This window comes from Hippocampus comes, unplaced genomic scaffold (genome assembly GCF_001891065.2).
Source record: "Hippocampus comes isolate QL1 unplaced genomic scaffold, H_comes_QL1_v1.1 scaffold299, whole genome shotgun sequence".
Lineage (NCBI taxonomy): Eukaryota > Metazoa > Chordata > Actinopteri > Syngnathiformes > Syngnathidae > Hippocampus > Hippocampus comes.
Genome location: NW_017805694.1, coordinates 222,438 through 236,399, shown reverse-complemented (window position 1 = coordinate 236,399; position 13,962 = coordinate 222,438). Strand labels below are relative to the sequence as shown.

Sequence of the window (13,962 nt, the reverse complement as noted above, 5' to 3'; positions counted from 1 at the left end):
TCCCCCCCTCTCTCGCTCTCGCTCTCTCTCCTCCTGTCGGGCTCGCTCGTGAGTGAGAAAGCGAAGAGAAGAGAAGGGGAGGGGAGGGTGGTCTTGCGGTAGACGCGAAGGAACGGGACTTTATCGAGGAGAAACTGCAACGAGGGGGCTGGGGGGAGCCTCTCGCATGCTCGGAGAGGAAAGGAAGGAAGGAAGGGAGCGGAGGGGGAGAGGAAAGAAAAAAAACCAGCGCGCTGAAGCAAACGGTCACTTGGCGCTGCAAAGAGGCTGCCGGCTGCTTTTGTTTAACTTGTTGATGCGACGTTAGTGTGCCGTTTTATTTGGGCGCGCGCGCGCGCCTGCGCGCGTGTGTGTGTGTGTGTGTGTGTGTGCCCGCGGTGAGGATCGATGGGAGGCGATACGGCAAGTCGTCTCCTGCGAGGATCGGATTAAAGTCCCCTTGGAGGCAGCAGCCGACGCGAAGGTGAGTGAGGCGACGCTCGTTGCTTTCTTGCCATTTTCTTTTTTTTCCTTCGCCTTGCCAACGCAAACGCCGGCTCATCAGTTTGCCGCAAAGTGCCAGTCGATGCGCGAGGGTCGACCGCGTGTGTTGGCCGCACTGCGATAACGCGCGCGCGCGCGCGCGTGTGTGTGTGTGTGTAGGGTCAGCATGGCGGCAGGCGTGGCGGCGTGGCTCCCGTTCGCCCGCGCGGCGGCCATCGGGTGGATGCCGGTGGCCGGCGCCCCGATGCCGGCGCCCCCGCGGGACAAGCGCAAAGGCCAGGACGGCCTGCTCCTGCTCAACGTGAGCGGCACCCGCTTCCAGACGTGGCGCACCACGCTGGAGCGCTACCCGGACACGCTGCTGGGCAGCAGCGAGAAGGACTTCTTCTTCCACGAGGAGAGCCGCGAGTACTTCTTCGACCGCGACCCGGACATCTTCCGGCACATCCTGAATTTCTACCGCACGGGCAAGCTGCACTACCCGCGCCAGGAGTGCATCTCGGCCTACGACGAGGAGCTGGCCTTCTTCGGCATCATCCCGGAGATCATCGGCGACTGCTGCTACGAGGAGTACAAGGACCGGCGGCGCGAGAACGCCGAGCGGCTGCAGGACGACGAGGAGATGGACGGCGAGGGCGGCGGCGGGGGCGGGGGTGGCGACGGGCCGCCCGTCAAGCTGACGGCCCGGGAGTACCTGTGGCGCGCCTTCGAGAACCCGCACACCAGCACCCTGGCGCTGGTCTTCTACTACGTGACGGGCTTCTTCATCGCCGTCTCGGTCATGGCCAACGTGGTGGAGACGGTGCCCTGCGGCGCGCCGGCCGGCCGCGCCGACAAGGAGGAGGTGTCGTGCGGCGACCGCTACGCGCTGGCCTTCTTCTGCCTGGACACGGCCTGCGTCATGATCTTCACCGTCGAGTACCTGCTGCGCCTGGCGGCGGCGCCCAGCCGCTACAAGTTCGCCAAGAGCGTGATGAGCGTCATCGACGTGGTGGCCATCATGCCCTACTACATCGGCCTGGTCATGACCGACAACGACCAGGTGAGCGGCGCCTTCGTCACGCTGCGCGTCTTCCGCGTCTTCCGGATTTTCAAGTTCTCCCGCCACTCGGCGGGCCTGCGCATCCTGGGCTACACGCTGAAGAGCTGCGCCTCCGAGCTGGGCTTCCTGCTCTTCTCGCTCACCATGGCCATCATCATCTTCGCCACCGTCATGTTCTACGCCGAGAAGGGCTCGGCCGCCAGCAAGTTCACCAGCATCCCCGCCGCCTTCTGGTACACCATCGTCACCATGACCACGCTCGGGTAGGTGGCGCGCCCCGACTCCGCCTTCTCCGCTCGGCGCGTCGATTTCACGTCGCGCGGCCTTTCGGCGCGCCTCGACCGCGGCCGACCCGTCTCGCCTCCGCTGCCGCCGGCGCGGAAAACCAAAGCGACGCTTCCCAGCGCAAACAACGTCAAACCCATCGATCCGTTCCACGCGTCCCAAAATAGGAGCGGAAAAGACATTCTCGCGAGAAATACGACCGTTTCAAAAACGCGAAGCCAAATAAAATACACGTACATGAGCACGGAACGTCGGTCTTCCCTCAACTGTCCGAATGGATGCTTGAGCCGGGACGAGCCGTGAGTCCCGCGACCGCCTCGTCGTCTCGGAGCGCCCTCCATCGGGGCGGCGTGGCGAGTCGCCTTTTTTGCCCCCATTCGATTGACTTTGAAGGAGTTTGGATCGCAGGCAACTCTGCTTTCATAGGGCAGACGTTGAGCCAAGAAGCAATGCTGCAAACGCTCGAAACTTCTTGCCCTCGAATATTTCCACGAGGAACTGCGCTCACGTTCGTCCTGCACGCTTGGGTGAGCGCGACGTGATCCAAACAGTTGCTGATTGACGGACGAAATTGTTTTGCTCCATCCGCATCCGGATAGTGGAGGTCTGCCATTTGTCACGACTGCCTCCAGCATGAAGTCTGCCTGGCAACAAGTGGTCACGACCGGGACAAAAGAAGCCAAGCAATCTGGTCCGTTTCTGCGTGTCCGAAGTTCCTCTTCTGGGAAACCCGAAAGTGCGCTTTGCACGCACACGATGAATCCGCAGGCAGAGCGTTAGCTCCACCACGTGCTTCAAATAATCAAACTGACGGTGACGCGCTCCTCGTTCCCAAACGAATTTGGACGCGCGCGGTGAACTTCCTCGCATCGCGACGGCCGTCGCCATCGTTCGGCACCGCTCGGCCCCTTGGGTGCGGCGCGCTTGCCGAGCCGCTGAAAAGTCGTGTCGCTGTTCCGACGGGCTGCCATCTGCTTCCACCGCAACCCCCCGCCGCCCGCCGCCTCCCCCTTTTCTTTGTGTCTTTTACCTGGTGGAAACAATAAAGCGGCAGAACGCGGGCTTTGGCCGCCTGCAGCGGGATTGCCGGTGATACAGTCGGGGGAATAATAATCTTGGAAAAAAAAGACAGCTCGACTTGTGTTTAAAAATATCTTTGCGGGTCGCTACAGCCTGCCTCCTCTGGGTTGGATGGTGCACTTTTTTTTTTTTTTCCTTCCCAAAAAGGCAGAACAAACATTGCAAAACAAGCGGCGTATGATGATTATCATCAGAGATGAAATCAGGTCGGCCGTGATGAGTTCAATTGATGCGCGGCAGATAACAGCAAGGAGGCGGTAACCGGATGACGCCGCCGGGCCGGTGCTTCATTTTTCGGAAACTAATCACCGGCCAGCAGAGTGGCCGATGTCTTCATCGCAAATAGTCTCATGAATGCAGCAGTCCCATCGTAACGTCTCACTTTTTGGCTGGCGAGTGAAGGTGTGTGTGTATACACACACACACGCACACACACACACAGTATGAGGAATGTCAGGAGCCGATTCGGCCCGAATTCCATGGCTCACCTTGTCAACCTGGACTGAAAGTGTGCATGCGGTTTCGTTTGGGCCCCAAATGACCGGCGCAGCCTCCGGCCCCGCATTGAGCCGCCGGTGACGCGGCGTGACGTGACGCGGCGAGCCAGCTGGCATATCCGCAGTGTGATGAAGAAGGCAGCCAGCGGCCGCGAGGACTCGTGTCGATTTGCCAACACCTCGTGCGCGGACACGAACGCGCGCTTCCGTATGTCGACTGTGACGGGCTCTCTTCGCAATTGATTAGGAAGGAGCCACCGGGCGGCTCACGTGCATCTTTTTGTTGTTGCGCCGCTTGCGCCGGGGCTCGGCGCGCGAGGCCTTTGAGCCGGCATCTTCGCGACAGCCCGAGCAAGCGCTCGCTCTTGGCGAGGCAAATAAGCTCCGGCGGGCGCCACCGCCCGAGACCTTTTGACAAAGCTTTCGCCCTCCGCCCGATAGCCGAGCGTGCCTCGCGGCCACCCGCGCTCGCGATGCCTTCCCGCCACGTGGGCTTCCCGCGAGACCGCCTTCCGAGCCCCCCATCCCCACCCCGCGCCGCCTCCCGCTGATGGCCCATTGATTGCGCTTAAGCAGACGTCGCGAGAGCAGGGGTTCCTGTTCGGAGGCACTTGGCAGGCGGCCCGGGTGGAAAGGAGCGGCGGAGAATCAATGGCGCCGCGCAGCTGCGCGTCACGCGTGCCGATCTCGCGCCCGGGGCCGGACAACGCCCTCTTATCCTGCTTATTTATTGGCCAGATGATGTGGCACGCAGCCATCCCGACTTCTTTGTTCGCCCTCCTGGCTCGGCGGCGGCCAAAGCTCAAAACCGAGACCGTTGCATTGCAGAGCAGTTCGGTCATTCGGCGAGCGCATTTAAGGAGCCACTTTCAAATTTTGTGGAGCAATTTGTTCTTCATCTTGCAGGTTGCGGTTGAGCGAGTCGATTTCCCGCCCGCTATTTGGCCGTTCAAAGTTGTTTTCCAGCCAAGCTTCTGTGAAAAGCGACTGCCGTTGCCGTGTTGCAGACGCTAGCCGACGTTAGCCGAGCATTTAGCACGGCTCTCGGGCTTTTCTTGTCATCCCCTGGCGTGTACGAGACTTGTCGGCAATGTCACATCTTCGAGGCGATGATAACTGACTCGGTGGGGGGGGCGACCGGGCAACGCGTTTGGCCCCAGAAGTAGGCCGTCGAAGCTCACCAGCCCATTTGGAAAGCGCGAATCGGCCGACTCCCTTTGAAGGTGACGGATCGGTGCGTCCTACTTTGAAGCGCGAGCGTGACTTTGGATGACTTTGAAAGACGCCAACGCTCTCGTTGGCCCCCGTGGGAGAGTGGAATCAGATGTGGCGCTCTTTGCTTGTTTGTCTCGCGACGCTCCACGCCGTCCAGACGAATTAGCTGCGGAGGGAATTTTTGGGGGGATTTAAGGTGGAATGGAGCGCGGCTGCCGAGAGCAGCTGCGAGGGACTCGAGCGCAACTCACAAGGGGGTTGGAGCGGGCCGAGCTGGCGCGCAAGCGCCTACGGAGCGACGCACGCGCACACGCGCTACTTTTTGGTCAGCGCCGCGCACGCCTTGCCCTCACTCTTGATGCGCCTTTATCAGCTGCCGCCTTCACAAGTGGCCGTCGCCTCTCGGGATGGGCGATTATTGCTCGATTCTTTATTCCCCGCGAAGAATGGCTGCTATCGCCGCATCTGAGCGAGGAGCCGAGACGTCTCCGTGTCTGTGTTTCCTCAAACGGTCGAGTGGCCCCAGGCGGCCGAGGCGCGCCCGCCGCGAGACGCGGCGCGACGTCCATCGAGCGGAAGCGAAATTGAAATCTGGCGGAAACCTTGACATTTTGCTGAACGATTTCATGCAGCCATGTTTTTGTAACGGCGGGCTAGAATGGCTTCGCTAATGCCGCGCCACTATGTCAAGTACACAATTAGCCCAGGTTGGTTCTTGTTGTCGTTCTCGGTCCCGCTCGGCGTTTCCGTCGGCTTCTTTCGGACTCCGTCGGAGGCGAAGGGAATTTTCCGGAAGGAGATTCGAGTTACCTGGAATGAAGGCGGCTGCCCTGTGAGAAAAGATTGTCGACGGAAAGCATTTTCCGAGCCGGGGGCTCGGCTTCCATCCAATCTAACGGGCCGGGAAAGGCCCCGGCGGGCGGATGATAGATTGCCTCTTTCCGTGACCGCCTCCCGTCTCGGCCGCCGAGCCCTAAAAGATACGAGATTGAAAGACCGTGCCGGCGGAGCAGCGGATCAAATAACGCGCAAATGATAAATTCCCGGTGCAAAAATGGCGCGGCGGCCTCCTCCTCTTGCGCCGCGCGCCACATTGACATGCTCGGCGTTTACACGGGGATGGAAATGCCCATTAGTATGCAGACGCGCATCGTGCCTCCTCATCACTTTGGCGGAAGGCGACAATCGCTCTTGGATCGGTGCTGTCGTCAGGTCAGCATTGAGATAAATATGTGCCCCCCCAAAAATCGATTCATACAAGACTGGCTCATTCATTAGTGGAAAATGTGCTGATTGAATGAGATCATCACAAGAGACGACTTGAAACATCTCAAAGCAGGGTTTGTTTTTGTTTTTGTTTTTCCTGGCTCAACTGGAGGCAGAGGCGTGCCCGTCCTGACCGTGCGCCACGGCGGTTCTGTCCATTCAGCGGACTCGCTTTCTTTGACAGGAAACACACTTTCAGTTCAGCGTTCTCATAAGAATCTGTCCATTAGCCTTCGCTGATTCAAACTTGCCTCATAAAGGCCTCTTGTGGGAGTCCACCAACTCATGGGGAAGGATTCGGAACGTGCACTCACAAGTTCTGCGAGGTGAAAAAAGGCAGCAGTGTGTTTCAACAAAAAAAAAAAAAAGTCAATCAAGGTGAGCACAGCAAGCGTATGACTTGAAGCGAGCTAGCAAAGCTAACAGGGCTAACGTCGTCCGTCGAGGGCTTGAGCGCAAGGTCAGCAAAGTCCTTAGCGTGCAAGGAGAGGGACTCAATTATGGAAATAACAGAGGAATGAATGTGGAAGAAACACCCCCCGTGGTCACATCATCACTGCGCAAATAGTCGCTGTAATAAATGGCGGCATTCAACACGGGAAGTCGGCGGCCTGCCACTTGTTACTTGGATGGAACGGCGCCGCTAATGAGCGCGGATCGCGCCAGCCGCGGCCGCCCCGCGGTCGCCGCAGCTTTTGGATGTCGCGCGACGGCCGCCTGATCATTACGATGAGCGTTATTACCGCGAGCGCGCCCCGCAGCGGCGCGTCATCGTGGCCGCTGGATTGGAGCGGTCACGACGGCAAACCATGAGCTAGCATTTAAGAGGCCGCGCCTCTCCAAACCTTTGAAGAGCCGTTTTGCGGCACAGACGCAGGAGCCAGAAGGTGCCGGGGAGGTTGGGGCGAGCGGGGGCGGGGTGGAGAGGCCCCGTCACGACTGCCCTCTGGCGCGTGGGACAGCAGAGCAAACACAAAACAGTCAGCGGCCGCCATACCGCCGTCATCGCTATTTGGCCATCGTTTTGTTTTTGGTTTGTTTGTTTGTTTGTTTTGACATCCGCAGGGGCGAGTCGTAATTTGTGTTGAGTTGTGCGCCTCGCGTGCCGCAATGCGCGACCGAAAGAGATGCGGCGTCGGTGAGAGCAAGAGGACCGCGCTCTTCTCAAATAGCTTCAATTCCATCCCAAACAGAAAACCAAGAAATGAATTCCTGATCACTCAAGTTTTGGGTTGGGCTAGGCGATGTGAGCTGCTGAGCGCACCGTGTGTGAAAGTCGCAGCTTTTCACCAATTGCGGAGGGGTCTGCAGCACATCGCCCAAGGCCCCCCTCCCGCCACCTTAAATGGGGGTGGACTGGAGACCGGTCTCAAGCTCCCCTCCGCTAATTCGCAATCAGCGACATCCTTCATACTTTTCCTTTTTTTTTTGCACGGCTATGATCGAAGAGACGCGTGCTTTGATTTGGCATGCTCCGGGTTTCGCCTCTGTCGGGCCGCTCTGGAACCTGATCAACGGGCCGGAAGTTGAAAGTTGAAGGGCAGCTTTTACCGGGCCGGCGCTTTCAAGCGTCCTTGGCTCTTAATCACAAGAAAACCCCACAAACAAAAACCCTCAGCGTGAGGCCAACAAAGGCATCCTTGAGAGCCCGTTGTCACCGGCTTGCTAGCTCTGGCCACCTGCGGCCGCCGATCGCCTCGGTCGACCCCGATTGCGGGCCGCCGCGACCCCCGATTTCTTTGTTCCGTCTTGGCCGCAGGCCCCATCGCTCGTTCTCTTTGCGAGCGCACCGTGCCGATGAGAAGGGAGACGATCTGCCCCCCATTTGAGTTTGGACAGAAAGCGCTCGCTCCCGTCCGCCCGGCGCCGAGGTCCCGCTGCGAAGAAGGATGTCAGCCCGTCACCCTGACGCACGGCAGCTGTTTCCCGCGCGGCCCGGCCGCTATAAATAGCCGCTTGCATCAGCTCGCGTGGGCCGCTTGGCCGAGCGCAGACAAAACGGGGCGCCTGCGCCGCTCGGGGCCAGATTTCTCCCTCCGCTAATTTCTGTCGCAGGTGTGCGTCGGCGTCACCGTGGCGGCGTCGACGCTTCCCTCCTGCGACCACGCCGGATTGATGGCGGACAAGTGGTCGTCCTCCGCTTGCATTATTTCCGCCCCCCCCCGACACCCGCCGCTGATCTCATTCGAGCGATTTCAGAAACGAGCGCGATGAATCTTGTCCGAATATTCGGCCGTCCATCACGGCGTTCCGCCAAGTGCCAGACACTTTAATGGTGTCGACGGCGCTCGCCCTTTGTACAATGGCGCTCACGAATCCATCTTGCTATTTCGTGAATCAACAGCGTAGCCCGGTTATCATTCCGCTCCCGCCCCCGAGGGTTGGACGCTGGGGGGAATTGCACATTGAAAGACAGGAAAACATATTCCTCAGCTGCCCACAAATGGGAGGCCAGCGAGAAAATGGCAGACCAAGAGTTTGGCTCGCAACGTCGACCGTGACTTTGGACTGCTGCTCACCTAAAGACGGGGGTGTCCGCGCTTTTTCGTTTGAAGGCCGCGTACAGAAAAGTGGAAGGACGAAAGGGCCGCTTTCAAATTCGCCCGCTTTTCCAGTCGAGAAAGCAATTCTGGATGGTTCGAGAGTGCCGCCGTTGTTGTTCACAAATGTGAAGGACTGACAACAAAAAAGAGACGGCAAAGACGATGAGGCTTCTCAATAGCGAAAAAAAAAGAAACATGCCTTGCTCATCGATCAATGGCAGAGCGGGCCTGCGGGCAGGAAAAAGGGATGCCAATTCGTCCGGCAACTTTCTTGCACCCCGCCCAGAAGTATTGAATATTTCTCAGCGGGTCATCCCACGGCTTTTCCAACAACAAGGCACTCGAGAGCAACCGCGCCGGCCCGTAGCCCCCGGTCCGGTCCCCACACCGGCCATCCAGTCGGACTTTGTCTCTCCTTCTTTTGCTGACAACGAGGCGCTCTAAATCAGGGATCTGAAGGGAAGACGCATTTTCCCAGCAGACGCTTAGCAAGACGCATGTCGTAATCGTCGGCCGCTGATGCGAACAATGGCACTCGCGTTCCTTCATAGTGGGGGGGTTCTAGCCGTGCCCCTCAACCCCAAAACAAACAAACAAAGTGAAACTTGCAACTTGTATTTGGAACAGAAATGTCTCCATTGACGAGACGGCGTTTGCGGTAGTTTTGTAGAGAAGAGATGACTTTCTTGGATCGCGTCGGTTGAGCTTCCAGTCAGGATTTCAACCTCGGTGCTTCTCAGCAGCTGAAGGAGTGCATTTTCGTCTGCGGATTTAGTTGTCTTTTTTCAAGGTTTTAGTGGGAACCCATAAACAGATGACGATTATTTGGATTTCCTCCCTTCAGCCAATTGTCCCTAATCCCCGTGGATGAGCTCAAAGAGTTATATTTCCAGCTTGTGCGGCCTCGCTTTCTTTCTTTTTCTGTTTTTCGCGGCCACGGGCAAATGGAACGTGTCCTGTTTGGAGTCAGCATCTCACATTGGAGCTAAAAAGCAAGAAAGCGGGTCGAGGTGAGCAGAAAAGCCAGCGAGACCTTCCCGTGAATAAAGGCGGACGCGGCGATCAATTTCCGGGCCGGCTTTGTCTCCGTCGCTTGCGCCCGGAGACGCGCTCTCGGCCTCCCTAACGCCACGTTCGATTGCCTCCAAAAGGTCAAGTGGCCAATCTGCTCCATCTTTTCGGGACTCACGGCGCATGTTTACTGCCGCCATTTTGCGCCCACCAGGCCGACGGCGCTTTTGCGGCATCCGTCAAAGTTAATGGGCCGTCATCGCGACGGCAAATACGACTCACATTCGACTCCTTTCTCCGCTCAGCACTTTGAAACAGCCATTGGTGCCTTGGTCACAACTCGTGCGCTTGATTTTGGAGTCAGCCAATCCTCCATTAAGTGTCTCCAGTTGGTCCCGAATGCCGCCGCTCGCCTCTTGACCGGTCCTCTTATGAAGAGGAAGCGCGTCACTCGTACTCTGGCATCCCTTCACTGGCACATTCAAGAGTCTTGAAGTGGCCCGGCCCCACCTTCCCTTTCGGAGCTCCTCCGCCCCTGCCCGCTGTCTACCGGACACTTTTCGAGGTTGCGGCAACCAAGCGCAGCCTGAGAGGGGGTGGCGAGCCTATCCCGTCGCCGTTCCTTCCCTTTGGAACGAACATTGGACAAGCCCTCTCATGGCTCGCCTCTTGAAAACTCGTCATTTATAACCTTTGGCTTTGGACTCAGCGGGAGACTTGATTTTTAGGTATCCTGTTTTTGTTTGAAATTTGCCACCGGGAGCAGCGTTTTTTTTTCTCCGAAGGGTCGTCGTAGGCGGCTTCGGCGCGCCTCTGCTTCCTCAGCGCGCAGGGACGGCCCGCCCGAGCCTCCGAGCGGACCGTCGCCGACGCACGCGAGCGTTGGATCGGATGCTTTGGCGACAGAATCCCCGCAAGACGATTTGTGGACCCCGACAGATGGAAGAGTCCAATTAGAAGGAAGTGAAAGCAGAAACGGCAGACGCGCGATGGGACTGGTTCTGCCTCTCCCCGACGACTGCCATCGAGTCTGGGAAACGAGGGACGAGACCAACGTGGCTTCTCTCTCGCAAGAGAAATGGTCAATGACAACAACAAGACAAGTCAAAGCGCCAAAGCGGATGGGGTGCGGCGGGAGGAAATTTGCCATTTGGCAAACCTTCAAAACGCTCGGCGTTGGATTTCAACTTCACATCTGCAGTCTCATGTATAAATATCTCCTTCTGCTGTCGGAGTCTTCAAGGGCAGACGTCCCACAAAGCAATTGCCTCGCTATCGGCCAAGACAAAAAAAAAAAAACGAAAAAAAAGGAGAAGAAATGAACCCGTGCTTAAATATAGCAAGCCCCCGCGGGAGAGTGGGCGGGTGCTGCTGTAGTGTGATTAAAATGAAGAACCTTCATTCAGTCCCGATGCTTCACATGTTCCTTCGCAGGCCAATGCGGCGCCTTTCTCGGGCGGCGTCAACGTCGTCATTCCTCAGCATGCCCGTCCGCCCTCTGCGGCGGTTCGAAATCGTGGGACTCGTGTCATTCAGGGCGCACGCGTCCTCCTTTGTGGCCCCGGGTCAGCTTCAGCCACCAAAGTGGCAAAGGCGGACGGCAAAGCCGCCGCTGCGCCGAAAGCAATTTTCAGCACCCAAATGACCTTTCGCTCGGCCGTGTTGCCGTCGCGCCCGAGGCCTCCAGTTATACTTTCATATTTTGATGCCGTGTTTTGATTTGACAGGAGAAAGAACTCAAAAGAGAAAAAGTCACCGCGTGCCCCCTCGTGCGCGAAGTCGCGAGCACGTGGCTGCGGCTGGCGGCGCCGCTCCGGCCACCCCGGACCGCTCGGCAGCCGCCGGAGAGGATTCCTGGATTTTTTGTGCTCCCTCGTAATCCAAATAACAAACTGAAATGCGGCCCCTCATTTTTATCTTCAACTCAGAAGCTGTGCTTACCTCAGATCCAAAGAGATGCAAGAGCGCCAACTCGTGGCTTCTGCTTGTCAGCATAGTTACGCAGAAGCTGGAATTTCGGAGACGAACTGGGCCACACCGAAATACAGTATTTGGATCCCGGTGGATGAATATAAAAGAGCAGCCGTTCATCTTCTGATTCAACAAAAGGATGCCCAGAACGGGAACCGCCTGACATCTAACGGAGGTCACACAAAGACTTTTTTTCCCCCCTCCTCTCCCGGCATGGTACAGCGGTTGTTTCTCAAGTGTCAGCAGGCGTCCTCTGAACGGCTAAAGGGAAAATGTCAAGCCGGTCTCTCCCGACATGATAACGGAGAACAGGGGAGGAAAAGAAAGCGGATGAGGCATTTCATCCCCGACTCGTTGATGGAAAAGGCAGGCGGAAGGGTGAATCAAAGTCAGGAAGGGAGAAAGAAAGCTTCTTTGCCCCCCCCCATCACCTTCTCTTAAGCACATCTCCCAAATGAGAGAGGGTGCATGCTAATGCGATAACTAGCCGCCCGGCTGCGCGGGAGCTGAGGGTTAAGCCGCGATTCCCCGGGCCGAGGGAAGATACGTTTGATATGCGAGAGAGGCAGAGCCGAGGCGCCTTTGCCGCCGCCGCTTTATGCGAGGCGTGAATCCAAATGATTCATCTGATTTCCGCGTGGCTGAAAGAGAGGCTCAACGCCGCCTGGCCTCCTCGGTCATTTTGACCACCGCGTACACGAGCGCTCCGTTCCCTTGACTTTGTTGCGCTTTCCTTGCGAGGCACTTTTGACGACATTTCACTTGCGGATTTTCATCTCTTGATTGGTGCCTCTTGCGCAGCCTGTTACAGCGGCGATCGACGCCGTAGCGGGCCGAAGCGTGACGCGACGTCATGCGTCTTCAGAACACAAACGCGGCGAGACTGAATCGACAACGCCGCTGTTGGCAACAGCTAAGTTGCGCTAGCTAATCTAGTGCGCGCCATTTTGCCCGACTGGCGTCGAGACGCAACGGATCAGCATTCAATTCCACACGACGGACGGGGTTCTCATTGGCCAGTTCATCAAGCCGTCCGTCCTCATGAATGCAATGGGTGAAAACGGAGGACATCGGGTCCGCTGTGGCTTCGCATTCCGGTGGAGGCGCTTGACAACAAGAACAAAAATAGACGACGACTGGGGTGTTGTTGAGTTTGTCTGCGACACTCCGACTTAACATCACTGTCATACATCTCCTCCTGAACACACACACACACACACACACACACACACACACACACACACACACACACACACACACATACTGGTGAGTTCTTTCCTGCGGTGTTCCTCAAGGGTCAATCTTAGGGCCCGTCCTTTTTGCCCTCAACAATGCTTCCTTTCGGAAATGTCCTCAGCAAAAGTGAAGGTCCTCAATGTAGATGCTATCTCATTCTGGACTAGAAATAGTCATTCGAGACGCTCAGTCGTAGCACTCCCGTTTCGTGTTCCTTCCTGCCCAGTTTTTTTTTTTGCCGCTCCATGTGGACGGGAATCATTTTTACAACTCGGGGGAACTTTTCCTGGAGATGCGAGCAAGCATTGCCGCCGCATCCGTCTCGCCGTTGCCCCGCCCCGTGGCTATCGTTTGCGGTGTCACTCGGGTTCCGCTGCGGCGCGAACGGCACCAAAGCGGCCCCGTTCTCCGGCTCCCCTGCTATCTCCGCTCTGCTATCTGCCTATTATGTTGTGTAGCGTCTGCCAGCCTTCCCTTCGCTCCCTTATCACCCGTGGTGAAAATCTAGCAGGCTAATCCCAGCGCCCGTAGGCATCCCCCCCCCTCCATCCTCATCCTCCGTCACGGTATCTATCGGAAGGATAGCATCAGAGCAGAGTCCTATCCGCCCACACACTCCTAATCCCATCAGTCTTTGGTGTCCAAACACGGGGGAGGAAGCAGTTTGGCTGCTGCGCTCCCGGGTTGTGGCCTGCAGAATGATCGGCGCGTGTCGAGGACTGGGTTAAGCGCTTCCGATTTGCCGTGGATGGCGGTGCGCAAAGTCCACGCCGAGTGCACGGGCTGTCTCCGTGGCGTTCGTGTCATCGTCGTTCTTATTGTTTTGGAGCATTTCGCAGTCAGTTCCTGATAGAGGTGGATAAACACACATCGTCGCGCTTCATATTTAATGGCCGACCCCCCCTCCCCCCCGCAAAAAAAAAAAAAATGCCGATTTACATTTGTTTCATCAATAATCCAAACGTATCATCCACCCGAGCGCGTCTGCTTTTGTTCAGCGACGACTCGGCCTCGTTTATCTGGAAATGGCAGCAGATCTCCGTTTGCTGCATTTTCCTTTCTTTTTTTTGTTCCCTGCGTCAAACAACACGGTCACGTGTGGCCAATTCACTCTTGTTTGTACAATCTAAATGTTTTATGAACGCTCTTGATGCGCCGCGACCCGCTTTAAGGCCGCTTCTGCAGCACTCGGCAAAGTCTACAAAGCGCACATCTCATTTCGCTCGCGGTACTTTGTGACGTGCGGGCAGTGCAATCCAATTTCTTTTGCCATTCGGAGCTGTACCAGCATGATGGAGTTCAGTGGGAAAATTACCTTCCCCCCCCCCCACCC

At 57.3% G+C, this 13,962-nt stretch overlaps 1 protein-coding gene and 1 long non-coding RNA gene across 2 annotated transcripts in view; one reads left to right on the top strand and one right to left on the bottom strand.

Moving 5' to 3' along the window:
- Nucleotides 1-382: 382 nt before the first annotated feature.
- The window catches only part of LOC109523001 (potassium voltage-gated channel subfamily D member 2-like), a 34,822-nt gene continuing 21,242 nt past the window's right edge, over nucleotides 383-13,962 (top strand). The window contains exons 1-2 of the mRNA XM_019881836.1: nucleotides 383-463; nucleotides 643-1,788. Coding sequence (XP_019737395.1) covers nucleotides 650-1,788 — 1,139 coding nt within the window. The 5' untranslated portion in view covers nucleotides 383-463; nucleotides 643-649. The remainder of the gene's footprint in view (nucleotides 464-642; nucleotides 1,789-13,962) is intronic.
- On the bottom strand, nucleotides 3,689-4,182 carry LOC109523002 (uncharacterized). The gene is made up of 3 exons (XR_002169677.1): nucleotides 3,894-4,182; nucleotides 3,850-3,854; nucleotides 3,689-3,769 (listed from the first exon to the last, which is right to left on the bottom strand). It is a non-coding gene; the product is annotated as an uncharacterized LOC109523002 (long non-coding RNA).